General features: G+C 47.5%; 1 protein-coding gene across 1 annotated transcript in view; it reads right to left on the reverse strand.

Annotated features, from left to right (window-relative positions):
• The window catches only part of LOC143376116 (uncharacterized), a 33,945-nt gene that overhangs the window by 1,857 nt on the left and 8,134 nt on the right, over positions 1–23,954 (reverse strand). The window contains exons 3-8 of the mRNA XM_076826034.1: positions 21,281–21,379; positions 20,872–21,044; positions 20,549–20,706; positions 20,025–20,436; positions 1,629–19,938; positions 1–1,551 (exon numbers count right to left, since the gene is read on the reverse strand). The exon at positions 1–1,551 is cut by the window's left edge and continues 1,857 nt beyond it. Coding sequence (XP_076682149.1) covers positions 1,382–1,551; positions 1,629–19,938; positions 20,025–20,436; positions 20,549–20,706; positions 20,872–21,044; positions 21,281–21,379 — 19,322 coding nt within the window. The 3' untranslated portion in view covers positions 1–1,381. The remainder of the gene's footprint in view (positions 1,552–1,628; positions 19,939–20,024; positions 20,437–20,548; positions 20,707–20,871; positions 21,045–21,280; positions 21,380–23,954) is intronic.

Raw genomic sequence — 23,954 nt, forward strand, 5'->3', positions numbered from 1 at the left:
AGATTACAGTTTCTCCACGATGAGGAGACCTTTTACAATCCAGTCTATCGCGAAATAACAGCAATGGATGGAGATAATATCAGAACCAGGGTATGTTTCGACAATCGAGAGGAGTAGGGTTATTCATTGACCATTATCATTTGGTATAATTGTAAGCTCAAAGTGGTGCGCCTATTAAATTCATAGTTGTTCCTATATCTCAGAGGTGGCACACATATATCTGACTGTTGCAAATGAAATATTTCGCGGCTAAAAACATCCTACAAACGGGTTTGTAGTAGAGACTGCCGACTCTGTAGCGTGCCGCCTTGAACGGACTAGGTATTTGGGTACCTACGTACCGTTTGTATCGGGAGGTTTAAAGAGCTTTTCGCTGGAATTAAATTATCAAACGTGGACATTGCCCATTGGATGGATGATGTTTTAATTTCTCGCCACCTCGACTCGACTTTGGACACTTTCCTGTCTTGGCCATGACAAAGGGAATCCCTTCGGGAGATTACACCATTTAATTTATTTCTTCACCTGTCGCGATTGGAAAAAGACTCGAAAAACTTTTCGAAATGGAGTATTCACATTTGCATTCTGTAATAGCACGTCACTCTATGCTTTTTCCGTCTAATCTAATCGACGCGCGACGGTCATCGAAGCTCGTACTTGATTCATCGAAACTCACGGTTTTGTATCTCTATTCTCTATACGACACGGATAATTCCTATCTAGTACCATCCGATGTATGTATGTATGTATATATGTATGTATGTATGTACGTACGTACGCAAGTATGTATATTATCGTTTATCTATGCACGAGTAGATACATGTACCTACATATGTCGAGAAATGTTGACCGTTAATTGCAACGATAACGAATTATTGTTGAGTGCGAGTCAGATCGTTGAAGCTGAAATTGACACCTACATACCTACGTATGTATCGGCTTGCCAGAGATTCGAGTAGTAGACAGTCATTTTTTTTCCCTCTTCTTCTCCTTCTTTCTTTATCAGATTGCCGAGTTACTTGTAGGTACAGGATCCCACGGTTTCGATATTTCTACCTTCTGTTCCTAAAGATCTTTCTGAAAATCCGTCGCCGTCACGAAACAGAAAAGTGAGAAGGAGGAGCGAGGAAAGAGACGCAGCTACGTATCTCGATGGAGGATAATTATCGTGTTACTCCGAGCAAGCCAGGTCGAAGCTCGGACATAAAAATGGCTCCTTTAGGAATCTCTGAAGTTGCAGGAGTCGGGTTAGCGGGGATTAGTAGGGAGGGACGGTTACGCCTGTGTCGTGTGTAAATGAGCCCGAAAACGAAGCAATGGTGAATAATATTCTGAACTCCGCTCAGAACTCGACTATTACGGCTGAGCAGGCTGCCAATCCCTAGAATTCGAGTCTATAGGCACTGCAGCTTGTCTCGTGGTCCTGAAGATTGATGGTACATCGGGATGCCGAAGGTGAGAGGTCGATGCGATTCGCAGCGAGAGCCTCTTCGTTATCGGCCACCCAATAACCCAAAGTGTCCGTGTCGTAAGTTGGTATCATAGTTACCTCTAAACAATAAACAATGAACCGATTAGAAACTATGCGACGATTATATAGCTACTTAGAATTAGTTAAGAGAACATACCGAGATCCTTGTCTTCCCAAGTTCTCTTGGCTTCTAGCAATGCGTCGTATACTTCTCGGCTCGGCTCGGTACCACTGAATACGTAATATCTCGCCCGAATTCGTTTGAAAAATTCCAACGATGTGTAATATGAGTTTCCGTGATGGGGAACGTATGTCAGATCCATATACACCGGTTGAATCTTATTCCGGGAGTCTTTCATCTTTTTCTCATTCTTTCCTGGACTTTCCGAGCGTTTCTTATTCTTAAGATTCTCGGACAAAATCTTTCGCGCTTGTTTCTTCTCTTTTTTCGGCGTTCCCGGAGTCCCCTTGTTTGAAATTTCATTGGTCGTAGGAGCTGGAGAAGGTAGCCTGAGCGGTTCGCCCCAGTCTTTGGTGGGATCGAACACTGCCCCGAGATCGGATGTCTGTATCGCCGCCGCACACTTCAAGTTAAATTTCTGCGGTGGTTTAGGCGACGGAAGACCTAACGGAGTTCCCCAACCGTCCAGTGGATCCTTCTTCGAGTCAGCTGCCGTATCCTCGCTACTCTCGCCCGCCCTGCCATCGGACATTTCTTGCCGTACACTTCCATTCGTGTATCTCGGCGACATCCCTCTACCGAGCGTTTCAGGTGGCTCTTTCATTTCTTTACGTTCCATTAGAGCTTTCTCAAAGTCCAGATCGGCTTCGTCAACGTACTTCTTTGCATCCGCTTTCTCCTCGTAACCGCCAGCATACTCCTTCTCCACCGTAAACCTTTTAAACGTATAATCAGCCTGTTGTATCGGAATAGGATCGCTACTTTTACGCATACTATCTACGTCCTCTTGGAATGTCTTCATGGCACTGATTTCAGGCGGAACAGCGGGTAGCTCGCCATAAAAACTACTGCTCATGGCAGCTGCGGAGAATCCTACCGATATTTCTTCCTTTCCGATGCTCTGCTCGAGTTGCCGACTCGTCCCGGCGGATTGTCCTACGCCTACGTCTACGCCACCATCGTCGGAACGACTTTGCTGTTCCTTCGCGCTACCATGCGGCCCACCCTCTAACTCGGACGACTTTATACTATCGATAATGCTACTGATCGCTGATTCGGCCGCATCCCTACTAGGCAAATATTCATCTACCTTAACGTCCACTTTTTCCGCCAACACTACTGTCTCGCCTTTCTCGTTGGTTGTTTCAGTAACTTCTCGGGTTGTCGTCACAATCTCACCATCGTCCGAGACTGTTTTCGTCGTGGTGATGATCGTTCTTATTATCTCGCCCGATCGAAAACCTTCCGGTGTTCCTGTCAAGGATCTGCTTTCGGGTTTTCTGTCGGGCGTAGACCTTCCAGATGGATGCAGTTGAATGCCGCCACTACTGTCGCAAGTAATATCGCGTACAAGAGGGGACGCTGGGCGTTTATCCTTTTGCGCAACTATATCCTTCCCATCTCTTTCCATTGTCTTCTTGTCTTCTTCTCTCTCGGTCTCGCTACCCTCGTCCGCTCGGCGATGCGACGTAATCATCGATTCTCCACCAAATACTTGACCCTCGTCGTCGTCGTCTTTCTGTGTCTCAGTTCTTATCGTTTCAATCATTTTCGCACATTGCTCTCTACCCTCGACCTCTGTTATGATATCACGCTCGATTACGCTTCCCGTTACAACTGGTTCGCGTTGCTCGATAATTTCTCGTTTTATAATCTTTCGAATGGTGATTTCGGGGTCGCCTTCGTCCGAAATGATCTGTTTCCTGATTGTTTCCGTGAGAATTTCGGGCTCTTGTTGCTCCACCACTTCTCGTTTTATAATCTTTCGAATGGTGATTTCGGGGTCGCCTTCGTCCGAAATGATCTGTTTCCTGATTGTTTCCGTGAGAATTTCGGGCTCTTGTTGCTCCACCACTTCTCGCTTTATAATCTTTTTCACATCGTATTTTATAATACCCGCCGCCGCGTCGGATTCCAATACACCCGCAACTCTCTCACCATCTGCCGAGCGGCCAATTTTGCTTTCCTTCAACAATGCGTCAACTGTTTGTGTTTCACTCTCTGTAGCGTGCGTATCGGCTGCTTTACCACCAATGTATTTATCTTCTATTCTTTCAACGGTGGATGCTGTAGGCTCTGAGGTTGAGTCCGGTGTCCCGTCACGTGTCATATCTGGCGTGGATTTTCCCGAGAGCGTCGTAATATGAGTCGTCCGTATCTCTGTTATTCCACATACGAACGCCTTGTGAAACTGGCTCTCGTAATTTATCGGATAATCGGAAACTGATGCTTCCGCTCCGGCGGATACTTTCGCATCGCGGTAATCGTATCGAGCTTCCTCGTAACTCTCATCCGCCGGCTCGTCTTCCTGATATATCTCTACGCCCATCACCGAATCTCTTGAAAGCTGCTTCTTCAGGATTATTTCTTCGATTATTTCCAAAATGATGTACCGAGGTAGAAAGGTCCTAACGATAATCTCCTCCAAAACTTGGTCCGTAATCTTCTTTGCTTTCCTAATGTATTCACCCTCTACGATACCTTCCACTTCTGTCCTCTTCTCTTCCGATATTGATATTTCTTCGTCTATGCGCGGCTCGGATCGAGCAGGACTATCTTGGGTAGATTTATCGGAAGCGATCGGCTCCGAACATAAACTGGGACTTGTTGAACCTCCGCTTGCATCTTTCGCGCCTCTATATTCATGTACATGCATAACGGAAGATGATTTAAGATTATCGCCCGTCTTTCCGCACTCTGCTACATCAATCCCCGGAAAGTGAAATCCACTGGTGCTTTTCGATGACGCTGGTATCTCGCGCTTTGATTCCTTTTCAGCCTTTTCTACATCCGTCTCCATTATCATAATTCTCTCGAGATTATTCTTTACGATAATCTCATCGACAATGGTGTCGAGAAGGGGCCGCGGTATTTCATTCATTGCCGAGATCTCATCGAGAACGATCCACGTAATTTTCTTACGTTTAGCTACATATTCGTCCATTATATACTTTTCGATCTCCACTTTCTTCTGTAATTCCAATCCAATCGTTTCTCCGACTTGGACCGAACTCTTGGTTTTGTAATCGACCAAATCTAAAATTGAATCGCTCCCCGTCTCGCCCTCGCCCTCGCCTTCTCTTTCTCTCTCCCTCGCAAGGACGGTTTCTATTATGTCTATTACCACGAATTCCGGCACTGAATAAGTCATTACTATCTTTTCGATCATGATCGATGTAATTTTTCTCTTCTTGCATATATATTCCTCCAAGATATACTTTTCAATGTCTGCTTTCTTTTCAGCCGTCACTTTCACGATATCGTCTTCTTGCTCATCCTCCTGTTGTTTAGTTCCCTCGCTAGCATCACCGGAACTAACCGCGTATGTTACTTTACCTGTACCGTCAATAATTCCCAGTACTTTATCAATTACTTTCGTACTAGCGATACCGATGCTCGTACGATCCTCTGTCCTGCCCGATGACTCGGATGATTTCTCTTGGTCCATACTAGGCGTCTTCTCTTCGTATACGCTTGCAGCCCTGGATCTAGTCGAAGGAGTCTTGTCACCAGTTTCCACAACGCTCTCAGACCGAGATCCATCCTTTACCGCTCTTTCGCTGATCGGTGAATCAAGGCGCGATAATTTATCATCCTCCTGCGGTCGATCGAATCTTTCCTTCTCCAAATCTAGTACAACTTTCTCACCCTTCTCCATAAACTCCTTTTCGTCCATAGTTTCGGAAACTGCAACCACTGAATCCACTGCACCCGTCGCAACCATAACGCTGGATGCCAATACGCTATCGATAACCTCCTCCTTCTCTCCAGCTGGGCTCAATGATTTCGACCGGTGGTCGGCTCCCTTGGGCTCTTCGGCAACGCCTGCCACAAACTGTCCTACGGACTTGGCAACATCTGTCACGCCAGCATCTTTAAAATCACTTTCCTTAACATCATCGAAAACGCTTGGTACACTCGGAGATGTTGACTTTCGATCCATCGTTTCCATAGACACTCCTCCAGCAATGCTAGTTACACTGGGCGATCTAGACTGGCGATCGGTGCCTTTCGATTCGACGTCCTTTAAATGTGCCAATTCGCTGGCAATACTAGGCGATTTTGAACGGTCTATGCAGACCACAGATTCATCAGGGATGCTTGTCGTACTAGGTGACCTAGATTTGTCAAGTGCCATTTTTGCCTCCATGTCCTTTACGCTCGGCGACTTTGAATCTTCCACCGCCACCGTTTCTTTAATTTCGCCAGGAGTGACTGTTGAACTGGGCGATCTAGATTTATCAGCAGCTTTCGAATCGACTTCCTTTAAATCCGGAGATTTCGAACGGTCTACTTGCCCTTCAGATTCACCTGGAACACAGGTTGCGCTCGGTCCCTTTGCTTCCGTGTCTTTCGAATCCGGCGATTCATCGATAATACTCGGGGACACGCCAGTAACGCTGGTTACACTGGATGCTCTAGATTTATCAGTCGACATTGCTTGCACGTCATTCGAATCTGCTGATTCTCCAGCGATGCTTGGAGACTTTAAAGGGTCTACCGGCTCTGTAAGTGCGCTATAAACGCTGGTTACACTCGGCGATCTAATAGATTTATCAATTCCTTTTGCTTCCAAGTCTTTTGACTCGGACGATTCGCCGCCACCGCCGAGTGGTTTAGATTCGCCAGGTGAAGTTGGTATACTGGCCGATCTAGATTTCAAGCCCACTCTTGAATCAGCTTCGTGTAACTCGGCCGATTCACCGGCAATGCTCGGCGATTTTGAACGGCCTACTTGGTCTATAGATGATTCACCAGGAACGCTTGCCGCACTCGGCGATCTAGATTTATCAATCGCTCCTGCTACCGCATCTTTAGGATCCGGCGATTCTCGAGCGACGCTGGGTGACTTGGAGCGTTCCGCCGTTTCTGGAGATTCGCCAGGCGAGGTTGGCACACTGGGGGATCCAGACTTATCGCTAACTTTTCTATCAGCAGCTTCGTTTAAATCCGACGATTCGGCAGCAATGCTTGGAGCTTTAGAGCGGTCCAGCGGGTCTGTAGGTGCGCTAGGAACGGTAGTTTCCACCGCCGCCGTTTCCTTAGATTCGCAAGGGGAGCTTGATATACTCAGCGATCTAGACTTTGAGTCGGTTTCTTTTATATCCGGCGTTTCACCGGCAATGCTCGGAGATTTTGAACCGTCTACTTGGCCCTTAGGTTCACCAGAAATGCTGGTTACACTCGGTGATCTAGATTTGTCAATGGCCCTTGCCTCAAGGTCCTTCGCATCTGGCGATTCACCAGCGATGCTCGGAGATTTTGAATGGTGGACTTGGTCTTTAGTTTCGCTTGGAACGCTGGCTATACTCGGAGATCTAGATTTATCAATGGTCCTTGCCTCGATGTCTTTCGGATCTGACGATACACCAGCAACGCTCGGCAGTGCCTTCGAATGATCCACCACCTCTTTGGATTTTTCCGGTGAAATTGCTATACTGGGCGATCTAGACTTTGAGTCGACTTCTTTTAAATCTTGCGATTCACCGACAATGCTCGGGGATTTTGAATGGTGTACTTCGTCTTTAGTTTCGCTTGGAACGCTTGCTATACTCGGGGATCTAGATTTATCAATGGCCCTTGCCTCGGCGTCTTTCGGATCTGGTGATTCACCAGCGACGCTCGGCGGTGCTTTCGAATGATCCGCCGCTTCTTTGGATTTTTCCGGTGAAATTGCTATACTGGGCGATCTAGACTTCGAGTCGGTGGCTTTCGCGTCGACTTCTTTTAAATCCGGTGATTCACCGGCAATGCTCGGTGATTTTGAACGGTCTACTTGGCCTTTAGTTTCACCAGAAATGCTGGTTACACTCGCAGATCTAGATTTATCAATGGCCCTTGCCTCGGTGTCTTTCGAATCTAGCGATTCACTAGCGACGCTCGGCGGTGCCTTCGAAAGATCCGCCGTTTCTTTGGATTTTTCCGGTGAAATTGCTATACTGGGCGATCTAGGCTTTGAGTCGGTGGCTTCCGCGTCGACTTCTCTTAAATCCGGCGATTCACCGGCAATGCTCGGTGATTTTGAACGGTCTTTACGGTCACCAGAAATGCTGGTTACACTCGGTGATCTAGATTTGTCAAATGCCCTTACCTCGGTGTCTTTCGAATCTGGCGATTCACCAGCGACGCTCGGCGGTGCCTTCGAATGATCCGCTGCCTCTTTGGATGCTTCCGGCGACGTTGCTATACTGGGCGATCTAGACTTTGAGTCGGCGGTTTTCGAGTCGACTTCTTTTAAATCCGGCGATTCACCGGCAATGCTCGGTGATTTTGAACGGTCTACTTGGCCTTTAGGTTCACCAAAAATGCTGGTTACACTCGGTGATCTGGATTTGTCAATGACCCTTGCCTCGATGTCTTTCGAATCTGGCGATTCACCAGCGACGCTCGGCGGTGTCTTCGAATGATCCGCTGCCTCTTTGGATGTTTCCGGCGACGTTGCTATACTGGGCGATCTAGACTTTGAGTCGGTGGTTTTCGAGTCGACTTCTTTTAAATCCGGCGATTCACCGGCAATGCTCGGTGATTTTGAACGGTCTACTTGGCCTTTAGGTTCACCAGAAATGCTGGTTACACTCGGTGATCTGGATTTGTCAATGACCCTTGCCTCGGTGTCTTTCGGATCTGGCGATTCACCAGCGACGCTCGGCGGTGTCTTGGAAAGATCCGCTGCCTCTTTGGATTTTTCCGGTGAAATTGCTATACTGGGCGATCTAGACTTTGAGTCGACTTCTTTTAAATCCGGCGATTCACCGGCAATGCTCGGGGATTTTGAATGGTGTACTTCGTCTTTAGTTTCGCTTGGAACGCTGGCTACACTCGCAGATCTAGATTTATCAATGGCCCTTGCCTCGATGTCTTTCGGATCTGGCGATTCACCAGCGACGCTCGGCGGTGTCTTGGAAAGATCCGCTGCCTCTTTGGATTTTTCCGGTGAAATTGCTATACTGGGCGATCTAGACTTTGAGTCGACTTCTTTTAAATCCGGCGATTCACCGGCAATGCTCGGGGATTTTGAATGGTGTACTTCGTCTTTAGTTTCGCTTGGAACGCTGGCTACACTCGCAGATCTAGATTTATCAATGGCCCTTGCCTCGATGTCTTTCGAATCTGGCGATTCACTAGCGACGCTCGGCGGTGCCTTCGAATGATCCGCTGCCTCTTTGGATGTTTCCGGCGAAGTTGCTATACTGGGCGATCTAGATTTTGAGTCGACTTCTTTTAAATCCGGCGATTCACCGGCAATGCTCGGGGATTTTGAATGGTGTACTTGGTCTTTAGTTTCGCTTGGAACGCTGGCTATACTCGGAGATCTAGATTTATCAATGGCCCTTGCCTCGGTGTCTTTCGAATCTGGCGATTCACCAGCGATGCTCGGCGGTGCCTTCGAATGATCCGCTGCCTCTTTGGATGTTTCCGGCGAAGTTGCTATACTGGGCGATCTAGATTTTGAGTCGACTTCTTTTAAATCCGGCGATTCACCGGCAATGCTCGGGGATTTTGAATGGTGTACTTCGTCTTTAGTTTCGCTTGGAACGCTGGCTATACTCGGAGATCTAGATTTATCAATGGCGCTTGCCTCGGTGTCTTTCGAATCTGGCGATTCACTAGCGACGCTCGGTGGTGCCTTCGAAAGATCCGCCGTTTCTTTGGATTTTTCCGGTGAAATTGCCATACTGGGCGATCTAGACTTCGAGTCGGTGGCTTTCGCGTCGACTTCTCTTAAATCCGGTGATTTACCGGCAATGCTCGGTGATTTTGAACGGTCTACTTGGCCTTTAGTTTCACCAGAAATGCTGGTTACACTCGCAGATCTAGATTTATCAATGGCCCTTGCCTCGGTGTCTTTCGAATCTAGCGATTCACCAGCGACGCTCGACGGTGCCTTCGAATGATCCGCTGCCTCTTTAGATGTTTCCGGCGACGTTGCTATACTGGGCGATCTAGACTTTGAGTCGGTGGCTTTCGAGTCGACCTCTTTTAAATCCGGCGATTCACCGGCAATGCTCGGGGATTTTGAATGGTGTACTTGGTCTTTAGTTTCGCTTGGAACGCTGGCTATACTCGGAGATCTAGATTTATCAATGGCCCTTGCCTCGGTGTCTTTCGAATCTGGCGATTCACCAGCGACGCTCGACGGTGCCTTCGAATGATCCGCTGCCTCTTTGGATGTTTCCGGCGACGTTGCTATACTGGGCGATCTAGACTTTGAGTCGGTGGCTTTCGAGTCGACCTCTTTTAAATCCGGCGATTCACCGGCAATGCTCGGGGATTTTGAATGGTGTACTTGGTCTTTAGTTTCGCTTGGAACGCTGGCTATACTCGGAGATCTAGATTTATCAATGGCCCTTGCCTCGGTGTCTTTCGAATCTGGCGATTCACCAGCGACGCTCGACGGTGCCTTCGAATGATCCGCTGCCTCTTTGGATGTTTCCGGCGACGTTGCTATACTGGGCGATCTAGACTTTGAGTCGGTGGCTTTCGAGTCGACCTCTTTTAAATCCGGCGATTCACCGGCAATGCTCGGGGATTTTGAATGGTGTACTTGGTCTTTAGTTTCGCTTGGAACGCTGGCTATACTCGGAGATCTAGATTTATCAATGGCCCTTGCCTCGGTGTCTTTCGAATCTGGCGATTCACCAGCGACGCTCGGCGGTGTCTTGGAAAGATCCGCTGCCTCTTTGGATGTTTCCGGCGACGTTGCTATACTGGGCGATCTAGACTTTGAGTCGACTTCTTTTAAATCCGGCGATTCACCGGCAATGCTCGGGGATTTTGAATGGTGTACTTGGTCTTTAGTTTCGCTTGGAACGCTGGCTATACTCGGAGATCTAGATTTATCAGTTACCCTTGCTTCCACGTCTTTTAACTCCGGCAAATCACCAGCAATACTCGGGGATTTCGAACGATCCACTTGGCCTTTAGGTTCGCCAGTACTGTCAGCTAAACTGGCTGCTACAGATTTGTCAATCGACTCTGTGTCTAGTGTTTCTCCAGCAATGCTTGGCGATTTTGAGCGGTCTGCCAGCTCTGTAGGTGCGCTAGGAACGCTGATTACACTAGGTGATCTCGATTTATCTATCGTTTTTCCTTCCACGTCTATTAAATTCGGTGATTCACCAGCAGTGGTTGGTGACTTTGAACGTTCCACCGCTTCCGTGGATTCGCCAGGGGAGCTTGATATACTGGGCGATCTAGACTTTGATTCAGTGACTTTCGAATCGACTTGTTTTAATTCCGGCGCTTCATCGGCAATGCTTGGAGATTTCGAGTGGTCTACTGGTTCCGCAGCTGCAATAGGAACGCTGGCTACACTCGGTGACCCGGATTTATCAGCCATTTCTTTAGATTCGCCAGGAGTACTACCGGCAATGCTCGGGGGTTTTGAATGGTCTGCTCGGTCTTCAGCTTCGCTACCAGCGTCTTGTATGCTGGATGATCTGGATCTGTCGATAGTAGTTGCTCCGACCTCTTTCAAATCCATCATTTCTTTACATTCACCAACAGTGATTGTTATACCGGGCGATCCAAGTATATCAATCGCTTTTGGATCGACCTTCTTCATGTCCGCCGATTCTTTCATTTCTTCTGGAACGCTGGCGCTGGTTACACTCGGTGATCTAGATTTATCAACTAACAACTTTGTGTCAGCAAGGTCTTTTGAATCTGGCGATTCAACGACAGCAACGCTTGGAGACTTTGAGCGTTCCGTCGTGTCCTTGGTTTCTCCAGGTGAGCTTGATATACTGGGCGATCTAGACTTTGAGTCAGTGGGGGATTCTGAACGGCGATGATCCACTTGTTCTTTCGCTTCGCTAGCATCGCTTGGCACACTCGGTGATCTAGATTTGTCAAGAATCTTTGCATCGTCGTCTTTGAAACCGGCTGATTTTGAATCATCTATCGTTTCCTTTGATGCCTCCGGGACGCTTGTTACACTAGGGGATCTAGATTTGTCAACCGTTGTTGCTTCGTCGTCATCTTTCGAATCAACAGATTCGCCTACAACGCTTGGCGATTTTGATCGGCCTATCGTTTCCTTGGATTTTCCCGTCACACTCGGCGATCTGGACTTGTCAACAACCTTTGCATCGATGTCTCTGAAATCGATCGATTCACCACCACTGCTCGCTGATTTTGAATCATCTATCGTTTCTCTCGATGCCCCCGGAACGCTTGTTACACTGGGGGATCTGGATTTCTCAACCGTTGTTGTTTGATCGTCATCTTTCGAATCGACAGATTCGCCTACAACGCTTGGTGATTTCGACGGACCCATAGGTTCCTTGGGTTCTTCGGTTTCGACCTCTTTCAGATCCGAAGATTCGCCTGCGATGCTTGGCGATTTCGAACGAGCTATCGTCGTTTCCTTCAACTCCCCAGGAGTGATCGACTCCCCCGGAGCACTCGTAATACTCGGCGACCTGAACTTACCCGTAGATTCTTCGCTCAAGTCTTTTAAATCGTGCTTCTCACTTTCGACTTGTTGCGATTCAGCGGATGCAGAAGAAACTTTTCTACCAGCCAATTCCTTTTGAGGATCAGTAATGTCTAGAGGCTTTGATTCGTCGGTTGTACTTACAGCACAAGATTCTTCCGCCAGTTGCAAACTGACTTCTTGATCCGCAGTGGTTGATTGTTGAAGAATTTCTTCTGTGGACGATTTCTGGACAGTGGATAGCAGTGGCACATCCAAGGCTTGGTCGCCAGCTTCAACGAGCACCTTTGATTCTGTTCTCTTTAACTGGTCGTCATGACCATCACCCGCTACCTGCCCAGATTTCTTTTCATCTGTTTTATCCGTGGATGTGTCGGGCGATTTCGAGCCAGCAGCGGACTCCTTGTTCTCAAGTTTCTCATTAACGATGCTCGAAGGCTTCCCCGTATCGTCGACCGATGATGACCCACTATCCTTCAAATCACCTTTATCGCTACCAATACTCGGGGAACGCAACTTTTTTGTATCATCCACATCGTCTATACTCGGTTCTTTGCCTTTGCCTTTGCCTTCGCCTTCGCCATCCACTTTGCTATCCTCAACTATCGTTCCGTCCACCGGTGTTGTATCGTGACTTTTTTCACCCGATATACCAAGAATTTCCCTCTCGTCTTCTTTATCACTTGAGGATTTCGGGGTTGTTTCTCTCTCGAAAGTCATGGACTTGGCAGCTTTTGTGTCGGTAGGACTTTTTGCAAGTTCCTGTTTCTCTGTAGGCGATTTCGAGAGGGTATCGATTTCTGCCGGAGGAACATCTTCCGAACCAGCAGATTCAGGCGACTTTGTTGACACTGCTGCTGCCGCCGTCGCCTCCAGAGCCGGTTCAGAAATACCATTTGTATCGATAAGCAGCTGTTCTTTGGTCACTTTTACAGGGAATTCTTGTGTTTGTGCGATAGCATCTGGTAGCTGAGTAACCATTTTATCGGTCAACTCGATGGCTTGAATTTTTTCAAGGGGGGATGTGGGTGTCGTCTTCTCTGTGTCGATGGAAGGCGAAGTGCTGTCCACTTTTTTCGGCTCTTCCACTCCTGCCTTTTCTAAACTGTCTTCCAGATCCTGTGAATCGTGTCTGCCGACTGGTGACTTGTCTAAACTGTCTTCTGGTGTAGCTTTCCCGACCACATCTTTAATCTCTGCAGCTGATTTCTCGGAGATGCTATCCTTTTCTGGACTACTCGTCCCGGAACGCAGCGAATCTTTATCAAGAAGTAAAGAATCCTTATCAGGTGTTGACTTTATAGACGCATCTTTCAGGGAATCATCCGGAGTAAGCGGCGTTTTTATGAACGTAATGCTACCAGTTGGACAAATTTCTGTTTCGTGTCCACCATCTTCGCTGCTCGCCGTGACTAGCATACGCCGAACAGACCCTATGTCTTGGTCAACTTTCGATTTCTCTTCAACAGTAACTACTTTCACCTGCACACAAGTCTCGATAGGTTCGTCCTGTTGAATAACAGATCCCGTTACATCCCTCGGAGGCATTTGCTCAGCTTTGGCGATACCTTGAAGCTTGTCAGTTTCGTGGCCAACAGCTACGGCCGATTCATCATCTTTCTCCTCTGCGGATTCTTTTGGCTTGGCGTCTCCTGCCTTGTCGCCATCGCTAATTAATTCCTCAGCCTTTGGTTCCACTGCTCTTCCCGTAGCATCCGCTAGCTTCACCTCTGGTTTAAGCGGCACTTGGACCTTGGGTTTCTCATCTGTCGCTCTATCCATTATTACTTCCCGTTCAGATTCTTCTGCCAGTGCCACCCCTGCAACTTGAGTGGATTCTTCAATCTTGTCGACCACTTGTTCGGCGACCACCTGTTCAACCTCCTTGCCAGCGGAACGTGGCGTCTCTGATTTCGCTTCTTCCTTCACTGGTTCAAACGTACCCAGCTCCCCTCCATCGGAGTCACTTGTTGCCGTCTCCTCGACTAACATAATTTTCGAGTCTACTTTTTCCTTGGCTTCGTCTAGATACTTTTCAACAGCGTCGAGAGCTTCCGAGACTTGCTTTAGTTGCGACGTTGTATCGCGATCCTTCGTATCCTCAACTTTTGCCTCCTGCTTGTCCAGTGTAACATCTATCGTGCTATCTACATCCAACCGTTCTTTGCCTATTTTTTCTTTCGTCTCGTGTACAAATTTCTCGTCAGCCTCGACAACATCACTTGCGGTATCTTCGGCGGCTTCTTCGGCATAATCTTTCTCCTTGGATTCGAGCAATTTTGCTGGAACAGCGGGTGAGATGTCATCGAAGGAAGTAACTGGCACGTCGCGCACTTTGTACTCCTGTTCGACAGCCTCGAAATCATCGATCGTTTCTTTCGAAACTTTTCTACCGATACTGACGAAACCATCTTCCTCCAAATCTTCTTCTTCTTCTTCTTCCTCGGCCGTCAGAGAAACTGGTTGCTTCCCAGAAACAAATACTTGCACAGTTACCTCTACCTTTGCTGCCTCCTTTGCTTCCTTTTCTTCCTTTGCTTCCCTTGCTCCCTTTGCTTCCTTTGCATCTATACGAGATATGTCCTCCTCCTCTTCCTCCTCCTCCTCCTCCTCCTCCTCCTCCTCCTCCTCCTTCGCCTCCTCCTCCGCCTCCGCCTCCTCCTCATCGACTCGATGCGACTTTTCTGTTTCTTCCTTTCCTTCTTTAGTTTCCACATCTTCTGTTTGCGATTCCCACAGGTCATCCGTAGACACGTCGATCGACTTTTTCACCATAATTTCTTTAATAATTCGAATAACAATTGTTTTCGGGACAAGCATTTTAATAGAAATTTCCTCGACTACCCGAATAGTAATACGTTTTCCTTTCGTAACGTATTCATTTATAATATATTCCTCGAGGTCCATTCTCAACTGTGGCGTAATCGGTTCATCGAGCTTAAACATGTCGACGTTATCAACGACATCCTCCCTAGAAAGTTGCTTCCTCGCAATCAGCTCTTCGATAATGTAAATTACGCGTTCCCTTGGTAGGCGTTTAATCGTCGTAATATATTCTATAATTTCGATCGTGATCTTTGTCTTGTTCGTTACAAGCTGTTGAATAACGTCCGCCGCCAGGCGGTCCACGTTGTCGACGATAGCTTTTATTTCAGCCGGCAATTTGACAGGAACCGCAGTTTCTTTACTTGCCAAAGTGCTCTCGTGTATTTTGTCTGCGACGAATTTGGGAGATGTTGGCGTAGAACCAGGCGAGACCATTACAATTTCAGCTTTGGCAGGAGAGACTTTTTGATGAAAACCTATGGTCGGCAATTCTACCTCTTCTTCGTCGGATAATTTTTTTGCAACTTCTTTGATGCATACATCTTCCAATCCGGCTTCCAGAACGTCCTCCTTCCAACTTTCCACCTGTCCCGGTGCAATTTCTGTGTCAGATTTACAAATGAAATCTTGCTTGAAAATGTCCTCGCATATTTCCTTAGCATCGCGAGTGTCCTTTGCTTCATCTTTCGGAGATGAAATGGTATCTTTTTCAGTGGTTATTTTTACACAAGGCTCCTCGTCTAGCTGGACGGTGCCGTGTTTGTCGGGCGTTTTTAGGGTGGTAAGTACGTTGACCGGTGCTACTCGTGCGGTGGTTTCATCGATCGACAACTCTCCCACTTGTTCTTGTTCTTGCTGCGGAAACTCTTCAGTGATGCCAACTTTGGTCGGCATTACGACAATTTTGCCCTCGTATTCGGATATCGGTGATTCCGGTTTAGCTGCAGTTAACGACGTCGCAACTTCCTTCCTGTCCGCCACTGCTGTTTCGCCAAGCAGCGTCTGCTCTGGAAGGAAATCGTCTCCTTTCAAAACTTGAGCAACCTTTCGGACAATCTCCGTAACATCCTTCGCCTTGTCTTCGATGTCGATACCAGCCGTTCCCGCGAGAACTTCACCGACATCGCGTACAGCCTCTTTAATATCCTTCACAGGACCTTCAACTGCCGCCGTCTCTTCGTACTCCGCTTCGAATTCCTCGTCCTTTGGTATGTCGAATTTCACCTTTTCCGTTTCTCTGGTGTCGGGCGATGCATTCTCCATTTGCGGCTTTATTCTCTCCAATCTTTCGACGACGCCGTCCATCGTGTCCTTTACGGTATCCTTCACCGCTCCTATTTCGCCCGACAAGTCAACACTTTCGTCCCCGATCTTTCCTTCCAAAGATTCCAACGAGTCCCTTAAACTGTCTTTCACCGTCTTAAATTTCTTCGAAGCTTCCTCGAGGAGCGCTTGTATTTCATCCGTTTCCTCCTCAACGGCTACAGCAATAATTCCTTCCCCTTCCTTTTCAGCTTGGCTATCCTTGGTGTCCTTGGCTAATTCATCCTTGCTCGATATCTCTTGTACAATTTCGTCCCGTATGGCTTTAGTTTCGAACGTGTCCTCTTTTATTATTTCTTCGGAAGCTTCGACTTTTTCGCTAGGCTTGCTCACCTTCAGAAACATTTTTTCCATATCCACATCTTCGAGGAGAGTTTTCTCTTGTACCTTTGCCTCCTTGGGCGAGCTAGACTTGGAAGAAGATTTCTCATCGGCATCCTTATCGTGCTCTTTCTTGGATTTTTTAGTCAACTTGTCGATACCCTTCTCAAATTTATCAGCAACCTTGCCGAAGAAGCTAAACACACCTTTCTGTTCTTTAACCGGTGGAGTCGGAGGCTCCTTGACGTCTTGCGCTGGTGCTGGTGCCGGTGTCGGTGCCGGTGCCGATGCCGGTGCCGGTGCCGGTGCCGGTGCTGGCGCAGTTGCTGGTGCCGGTGGCAGTGCTTTCTCATCTTTATCCTTTTCGAAATCTTCCATCCTGTACAATTTAGGATCCACTTCTTCGTGGACAGGTAAATCGGCAACTTCGTCCGGAGTTTTCACGATATCGCGTTGCAAGCATTGCACTGCTTGGCGAACATCGAACATTGGAACGTCAGGCTTGGCCGTGGTTGCTGGCGCGGCTCGGGGAATAGAAGTAATAGCGGTGTCGGTTACGGTGGTGGTGGTGACGGTGATGGCGGTGGTCGCGGCGGTCGCGGTGGTCGCGGTGGTCGCGGTGGTCGCGGCGGTTGCGGCGACGATGGCGGGGGTAGCGACAGTAAGGGTGGCGGGAGTGGCATCAACCTCTTCTTTAACTTTCGACGACACATCTTTTTCCTTCACCTCTTCGATAATGTGTTTCTCATCGATATCCTCCTTTATTTCGTCGAGAGGTATGCGTTCGTCTTCGGGAAGTGTCGGTGCCGTTGTCGTAGCACCGGACTCTATCGTTGAGATTCGTTCCTGCGATTCCTCCAATTTCTCAGGCGCCTGTTCTTTCTGATCAACCTCCGGCTTCAGATCGGTATCAGTGGTTTTCTTCTCGGACGAATCAAACTTGTCCGGACTCAAGCTAGACGGTTCCTTCGTAATGTCATCGCTGTCCTTTTTGCCAAAGTCATCCTTCTCCTCAGCTTTTTGCTTAGTTTCCGACGCAGAGGTAATTACATCTTTCACCTCCTCCCCCTCCTCCTCCTCCGCCTCCTCCTCCTCCTCCTCCTCCTCCTCCTCCTCCTCCTCCTCCTCCTCCTCCTCCTCATCGAGTTGTTCTCGACGGTCCGGTGACAAATCGATCGGCTCCGTCCTCTCCTTGTCTATTTTGGTCAGTTTCGCTTCCGCTTCCGCTTCCGCTTCCGTCCGCCCTGTCGACTCCTTCTCCGCGCTTTCATCCCTCTCTTTCTCTTCGATCCCTTCCTCCTCGCCTTTCTCCTTTACGAGTCCCAGGTCTTGAAATGTTTTCGCTTTCTCGGACTCGGCTTCGTCGAGAATATGTTTCTGTTCACCTTCGCCGCTCTGCACGGAATCTTCCGTGTACACCTCTTCCTTCTCGACGATCAGATATTCGTCCTCCTCCGTCAATTCTTGGCTCCCTTTCCTCAAGCTGTCCTTCTTCGGCGCGTCCTCGATTTCGGCAGTGACATCCTCTTCCGTGATGTCCTCCTCCTGTTTCTTATCGGTAACTTCGGCTGTGATTTCGTCGTCTCCCTCGAAACGGTCGTCCTTTCTGGTCTCCTCGATTCTTTCGGCTTTCTGAAGGACTGCCTCGATCTCCTCTACCACTTCCCGCTCTTCCTTCAGGTCGGCAAGCACTTTGCTTTCAATGGAATCTAACGAGATGTCTTCCGACTTCTCGATCAGACTCTTCTCGACGAGTCTCGCCGCGGTCTCTGGTTCGATCCCAGACGGAGTGGAAACCGTGGAGGAATCGGTGGTGCCTTTGTCACCCTTCGGTTTTCGAACCACTCCATCTTTGTCGGATTTGACGGAAGTGGTTGGTGTGCTGCGAGTAGATTTCGCCGGGCTACCCGGCGCACGGGCTTTAATCGGACTAACCGGTTTCCCGCGGCGCCCGATCGGCTTTCTGTCCATTGGTTTTGCTTTCACCGACACCTTCGCCATGCTGCCAACAGCCATACCACCGGCGGCGGTCGTCTCTTTTATCGCCGACTTTTCGATATTCTTCTGCTCGACCACTTTCCTGTTGTTCGCATCTTTCGCGCTCTTAGCCGGCAGCGCGGTCGTAGTTTTCTGAGCGGTAGCCAGCTTTCCTCTTTGCACACTTGCCTTGGATATCTCGGTTTTCGTCGCGACTCCGTTGACAGATTTTTTCGGGGTGGTCGGCGAGGATTTCACTCCCACTCCGGCCTCTTTTTTCTCCGCGTACGACTGCTGTTTTGCTCTCTTCTCGACTAGCTTCGGTTTACCAGCAGCAGACACCGCTTCCAGTCTGCCAACTTTAACGCCACCAACTTTCGCATCTCTCGCTTCTTTCGCCTCTTTCTTTTTCGACTCACCCTTCGCTCTCATCATCTTCTCACCCTCCGATTTCATCGCGGCATCGCTCTTTCTCAGGCTCTCCTCTTCGCGTTTCTCGAGCTTCTCTTCCGTCTTTTCCGGCTTCTCCGCAGTCTGCTTCTCCATTTTTACAGCCTCCTTCTTCGTTACAGCCTCTTTCTTCGACACTTCTTTCAATTCCTTTTCAATCTTTTTACTCTCCTTCGCCTCCTTTACCTCCACCTCTATCCTTTTATTTTCAGCAGCTTTCTTAGTTTTCACCTCGATTTTAGCACCTTGTGGCTTGGTAGGTATGATCGGTGGTGTCCCCTGTGTTATACTCTTGGCCGGTGTTTCGTCGCCTCCGCCTCCGCCGCCTTTTCCCACTTTTACCTCGGACGGTTCCTTCTTTTCTTTCTTTACGTCCGAGATCTTTTTCGACGACTCCTTCTCGATCAGACTCAACTTTTGCTTGGCCGGCTTATCCCGTAGAGTGGCCAAAGACGTAGACGGAGAGAGGCTCTTTGCCGAACAAACCGGATGCTTTAGGAACTCCAAGTGCTTGAGTCGCTCGAACCCTTCGAAGATCTTGTGTTGCGGCGTACTGCCTGGGAACAATATCCTGGTGATGGTGTCCTCGGGATTGGCCGGCTGCCAAACTAGAAGAGCGCATATCGACACGAGATTCTGAATCGGAAACGTTAAATTGTTGGAATCTTTCTTATGAGATCCAGTGAATAACTTGCAATCGGAAGCGTGCCATTTTACAATAAACTCCCTCACTTCGCGGCTGTCTTTGCTCGGGCTGAGAACATACATATCCAGCGTGCCATGCCCTACTTTGTGGTAGAGATTAATCGGGTCAGGGTCCCTGTAGCACGGATGCGCTCGTAAATTAATATGACGAAGATTCACAACCATCTCTTGACCGATATCGGTCAGATTCAGGATCAGAGGATCTATATCTTTGTCTCCATCCGGTGAATTGGACTGTCTTCTTTCCTGTTACATATCAACGCAACATGGATCGTTAGCTTAGCTTAATCGGCCTCGATTCGCGACGCGACGCGACGCGACGCGATACATACCACTAGATTGCAGAAGAAATGACCGATCTGAGGGTAAACGTGCATCTCTTTCTTCTTACGGAGAACACTGGACATCCCTCCAACATTACTGTTATTTATCCTAGTAACCAAGACCGCGTCCAGGCGATCCAAATGCCTCGTAAAGTCCCAAAAACAGGCCTTTCTGGCGAAACCGCCATCAACGAGCATATTAAAGCCGTTTATCCCGAACAGGGCGGCGTCACCTTGTCCACCGGGGAAGACGTATAAGGTTGGATGACTAAATCTAATGTTTCCAACTACGTCGGACGGCTCCATCAGTTGGTCCAGTGTCTGGGCCACCAAGTACTGTCCAATATAATTGCTGAAACTTGTGATAGCTGGCACCCCAGCGGTAAGAACGTCGTCAGGATTTACCCTGACTCTGCAGGATCTGTAGAGTAATGCAACAAACGCGCGTGTGTGTGTGTGCGTGTGTGTACACGGAACAAATAGGCTTACATATTTTCACATGATTCACGGTCAAGGGTGGGAACGTCGCATACCTGGTACAAGCTTCTTTCGACAGTCGATTTGTTGCCCATTCGCCGACACCCGCGCAATGAATGTCCACTGTCACGCTGTTCTCGTAGGCACGAAGAACTCGCTGTACTTCGTGTTCACTGAACGCATCCAAAAAATCGGCAACGCTAAAGGTTCCATCCTAAAATAATGCTTCATTCAGCACGATCGTGAATCGGCTGGCCAACATTCGCGGCCAATACAAAAAACGTTGGCTATTATAAATTTCAAATCAACGAATAGCACTGTCTTTCTATTACAGTATCCTACATGTAAAGAGATTAGAGGATGCAAGAAACATGCGTACTTGCAGTATCCAGGAACCATTTCCACCGAAGGTATAGCCGGCGTGTATGATGTGTCGATGTTTCGTAAAACTCGCCAGAAGATTGCGGATACATTGTAATAATGTGTTGGTTTGCGGGTGAATGAGAACTTCCGTAACAAGATTCTCGGTAGCGTATTGGATCAGTCGTTCGCCTGAAATTTCATTCGTCTCGTCGAAAGAAAACGACAGGACCACACGTATGTATGTATGTATGTATGTATGTACGTATGTAGTACGGAACACATTCGTTCGACCGTTCAATAAATAAAAATCGCGCGGACTCAACCGACGTAACAGTCAAGAGCAACTGTAAGCTGACAATCGATACACAGATACACACGTACATGTACTATCTATATATAATAAGATGTCATACAAGTATTAATACCATTTCTAGCTTCTTCTCCTTCGGGTGCTTGCGCTACCAACGCCAGTAGCTCTTTCTCTAAATCTACGTGGCAACTATCCTTGTCCCATGACAGAAACCCTGAAACACAACGTAACAAACCACACTAGCTAGATAGGATGTGTTTTCGATCCGTTGCATTATAATTATATTATCCTTCCAATCACCTAATTCTAAGCCTACGAGTACTTGTGTAATTAAGTAGTAGTTGTTTCCGTAGAGTTCAGTTACGGCAAAAGACAAACACGACTGTGTGTTTTGCTTACAATCTAATTATTATCGTAACATAGTGGGTCATAACCATCCAAGTGGCTGCTGCGCTAGGTTGGCTTCGTATAAACCGAGGGTTGCTCGGGGTTGAATAATCTAAGGTTAAGGTTAAGAAAGCGAGAACCGTCCTTTTCCGACTTACCACATCAACCCTTAGAGCATATAAACATGGAGGAAGCATGCAATGGGCAAAGATATACATCGGGGTCACCCCTCTCTCTTTCTAGCACCAGGGGCGGCAGTGTTTTTCTTTTCATGTTAAAAAGAGAGAGGGTGTCATTGCATGCTTCCTCCATGTTTATATCCAAGCATCAACCGAATTGACGAAGAAAGCGAGTTACAATGCTACTTTCATACATTTAAACAGCGATCGAAAGTAAAATGATTGATTGGAGGTTAATAGGAATAAGGGAACGAGAAAAGTCGGAACGTTTCATGACGTCAGGAATACCGCACCCTATCACGTGGTCCCGCGGTAGCCAGCAATCGATCGTCGCACATCCTGCACCCACTCTCTTTCTCTCTATTCCCAACATCTACTTTTGCAACTACCATCACATTATCAAAAGATGGTCCGTGTGTGGTTGCACCTAGTTTCACTCCCAATACGCGTCCAAAGAACGGCAAATTAATAATCCCATGAAAAAGAAGCTAGTTAAGGTAACCACAATTTTTCTTGGAAACTCTCCTAGAAACAAGGGTCTCTGTACCTGTCTAATTGGTCTCCTGAAGGGCATTTCGAGGGGCCTAAGTTACACAAGTGCCATTTCAGACAAAAATCAAAGAAACTTGTCCAGCATATTCACTGTTATTTATTTTATTTATTTATTTATTTATTTTATTTTTTTAAATATTGTTTTGTCATCCAAATGACGCACGCCTGCAAAGCTTCAAGACAATTGGATAAGCACTTACAAAACCCGTAGACAGCCACACGAGCTGGTTACCTTTATTGACAGATGTTGACAGACGTGCTCTATGCGCGTGTAAAGCCGGGAAGCTAAGCTAAGCTAAGCTAAGCTATGCTATGCGATGCTACGCGGTTAACGTAGCTTTTGGTGGAAACGGTTCCATAAGAATGTATCGAAGCTAATTTTTTTAAAACGTAGCATCACATAGCCTAGAATCGCATAGCTTAGCTCAGCTTAGCTTAACCCTCTGTCCTCTGGCACATTTCTTCACCCTTACCATGCTCCCCTCTTGCCAACACTTGACGATGACGAAGACACTTTTGTAATGCGAATCAAACCCAAGCTACCCATTTAGACCATTAAAAATTAATCGGATCAACCATTATTGAGATTCGATAATCGAAGAGAGGCACAGTGTGTCTCTTGACTCTTGACAAGTATACAAAAGTTCTCTACTGCTAGTCGCAGAACAAGAAAAAACAACAACTAATGTCAAGTGCTTTTCCTATCGAATCCACAAAATTTTACCTTTTCTTATTCACAGTAAAAACTACCATGTATTATTCGCGCCACGATTAACGTATATTAATGTCTCCGAATAGTCAGAGAATTACTATTTTCACCGATAGAAATTTATGACGAGAGTTTCTTAGAACTGGGCACGTGTACGTGTACGTACAACATAAATCGAAACGAGTTATCCCAACATGGGCATAACGGCCGTCCGACTATGAGTATTAAACCGTTTAAATTGTCCCATCGAGCCACACAACCAACAGTCTCGCTATGTCAAATTGATCGGAAGCCCTGAAGGTGATGGAAGAGAAGCCGTGCCACGTCGGGGGGTCGTCGTGACTTTTAATGTTCGACGGCCCCTGCACGGTGCACATTTCCGTTGCCAGAGGTATTCGATATATGTACATAGTAAATACATATACACACACACCTACAGATATCGGTGCCAGTGTGGATCGCGCCAATGAGATTGGAGCTGGACAGACATTACTTATGGTACTATATTTTCTTCATTACAGTAATGCGACGCAATTACATAGGTACATCGCTAATACGTCTAGATATTGCCATTAGTCCTTCATCCTAGCGAAGGGTTTTGAAAAACTGAGAAGCTTTTGCCTCCGACGCGCGCGCACACCTACCTACTTCGAAAAACAGTGTAGCTGACGATACTGCGCTAAATATAGACAAAACCGTGACTTTCTTCGTTGGAGCATTTTCGACCCCTCCCATAGACTGTCGTTTCTATCGCATTTCTCAATTTGCATCGACTTTTTTCCTTCCTCTCTCCCTTTCCGTCTTCCTTCTTTTTCTTTTCCCTTTCCTCCTCTCGCTCGACGCCGAATACTGAGAACGTTGCAAGTTTGCGCCTCATCCATGTTTAGACGTGGTTTCCCGTTGTCGTTTCTACAACTTGCCAACCATTCCCGAGATTTCGAAACTTGTAACGTAAATTTAAT

The sequence above is a fragment of the Andrena cerasifolii genome, chromosome 13 (assembly GCF_050908995.1).
Source record: "Andrena cerasifolii isolate SP2316 chromosome 13, iyAndCera1_principal, whole genome shotgun sequence".
Lineage (NCBI taxonomy): Eukaryota > Metazoa > Arthropoda > Insecta > Hymenoptera > Andrenidae > Andrena > Andrena cerasifolii.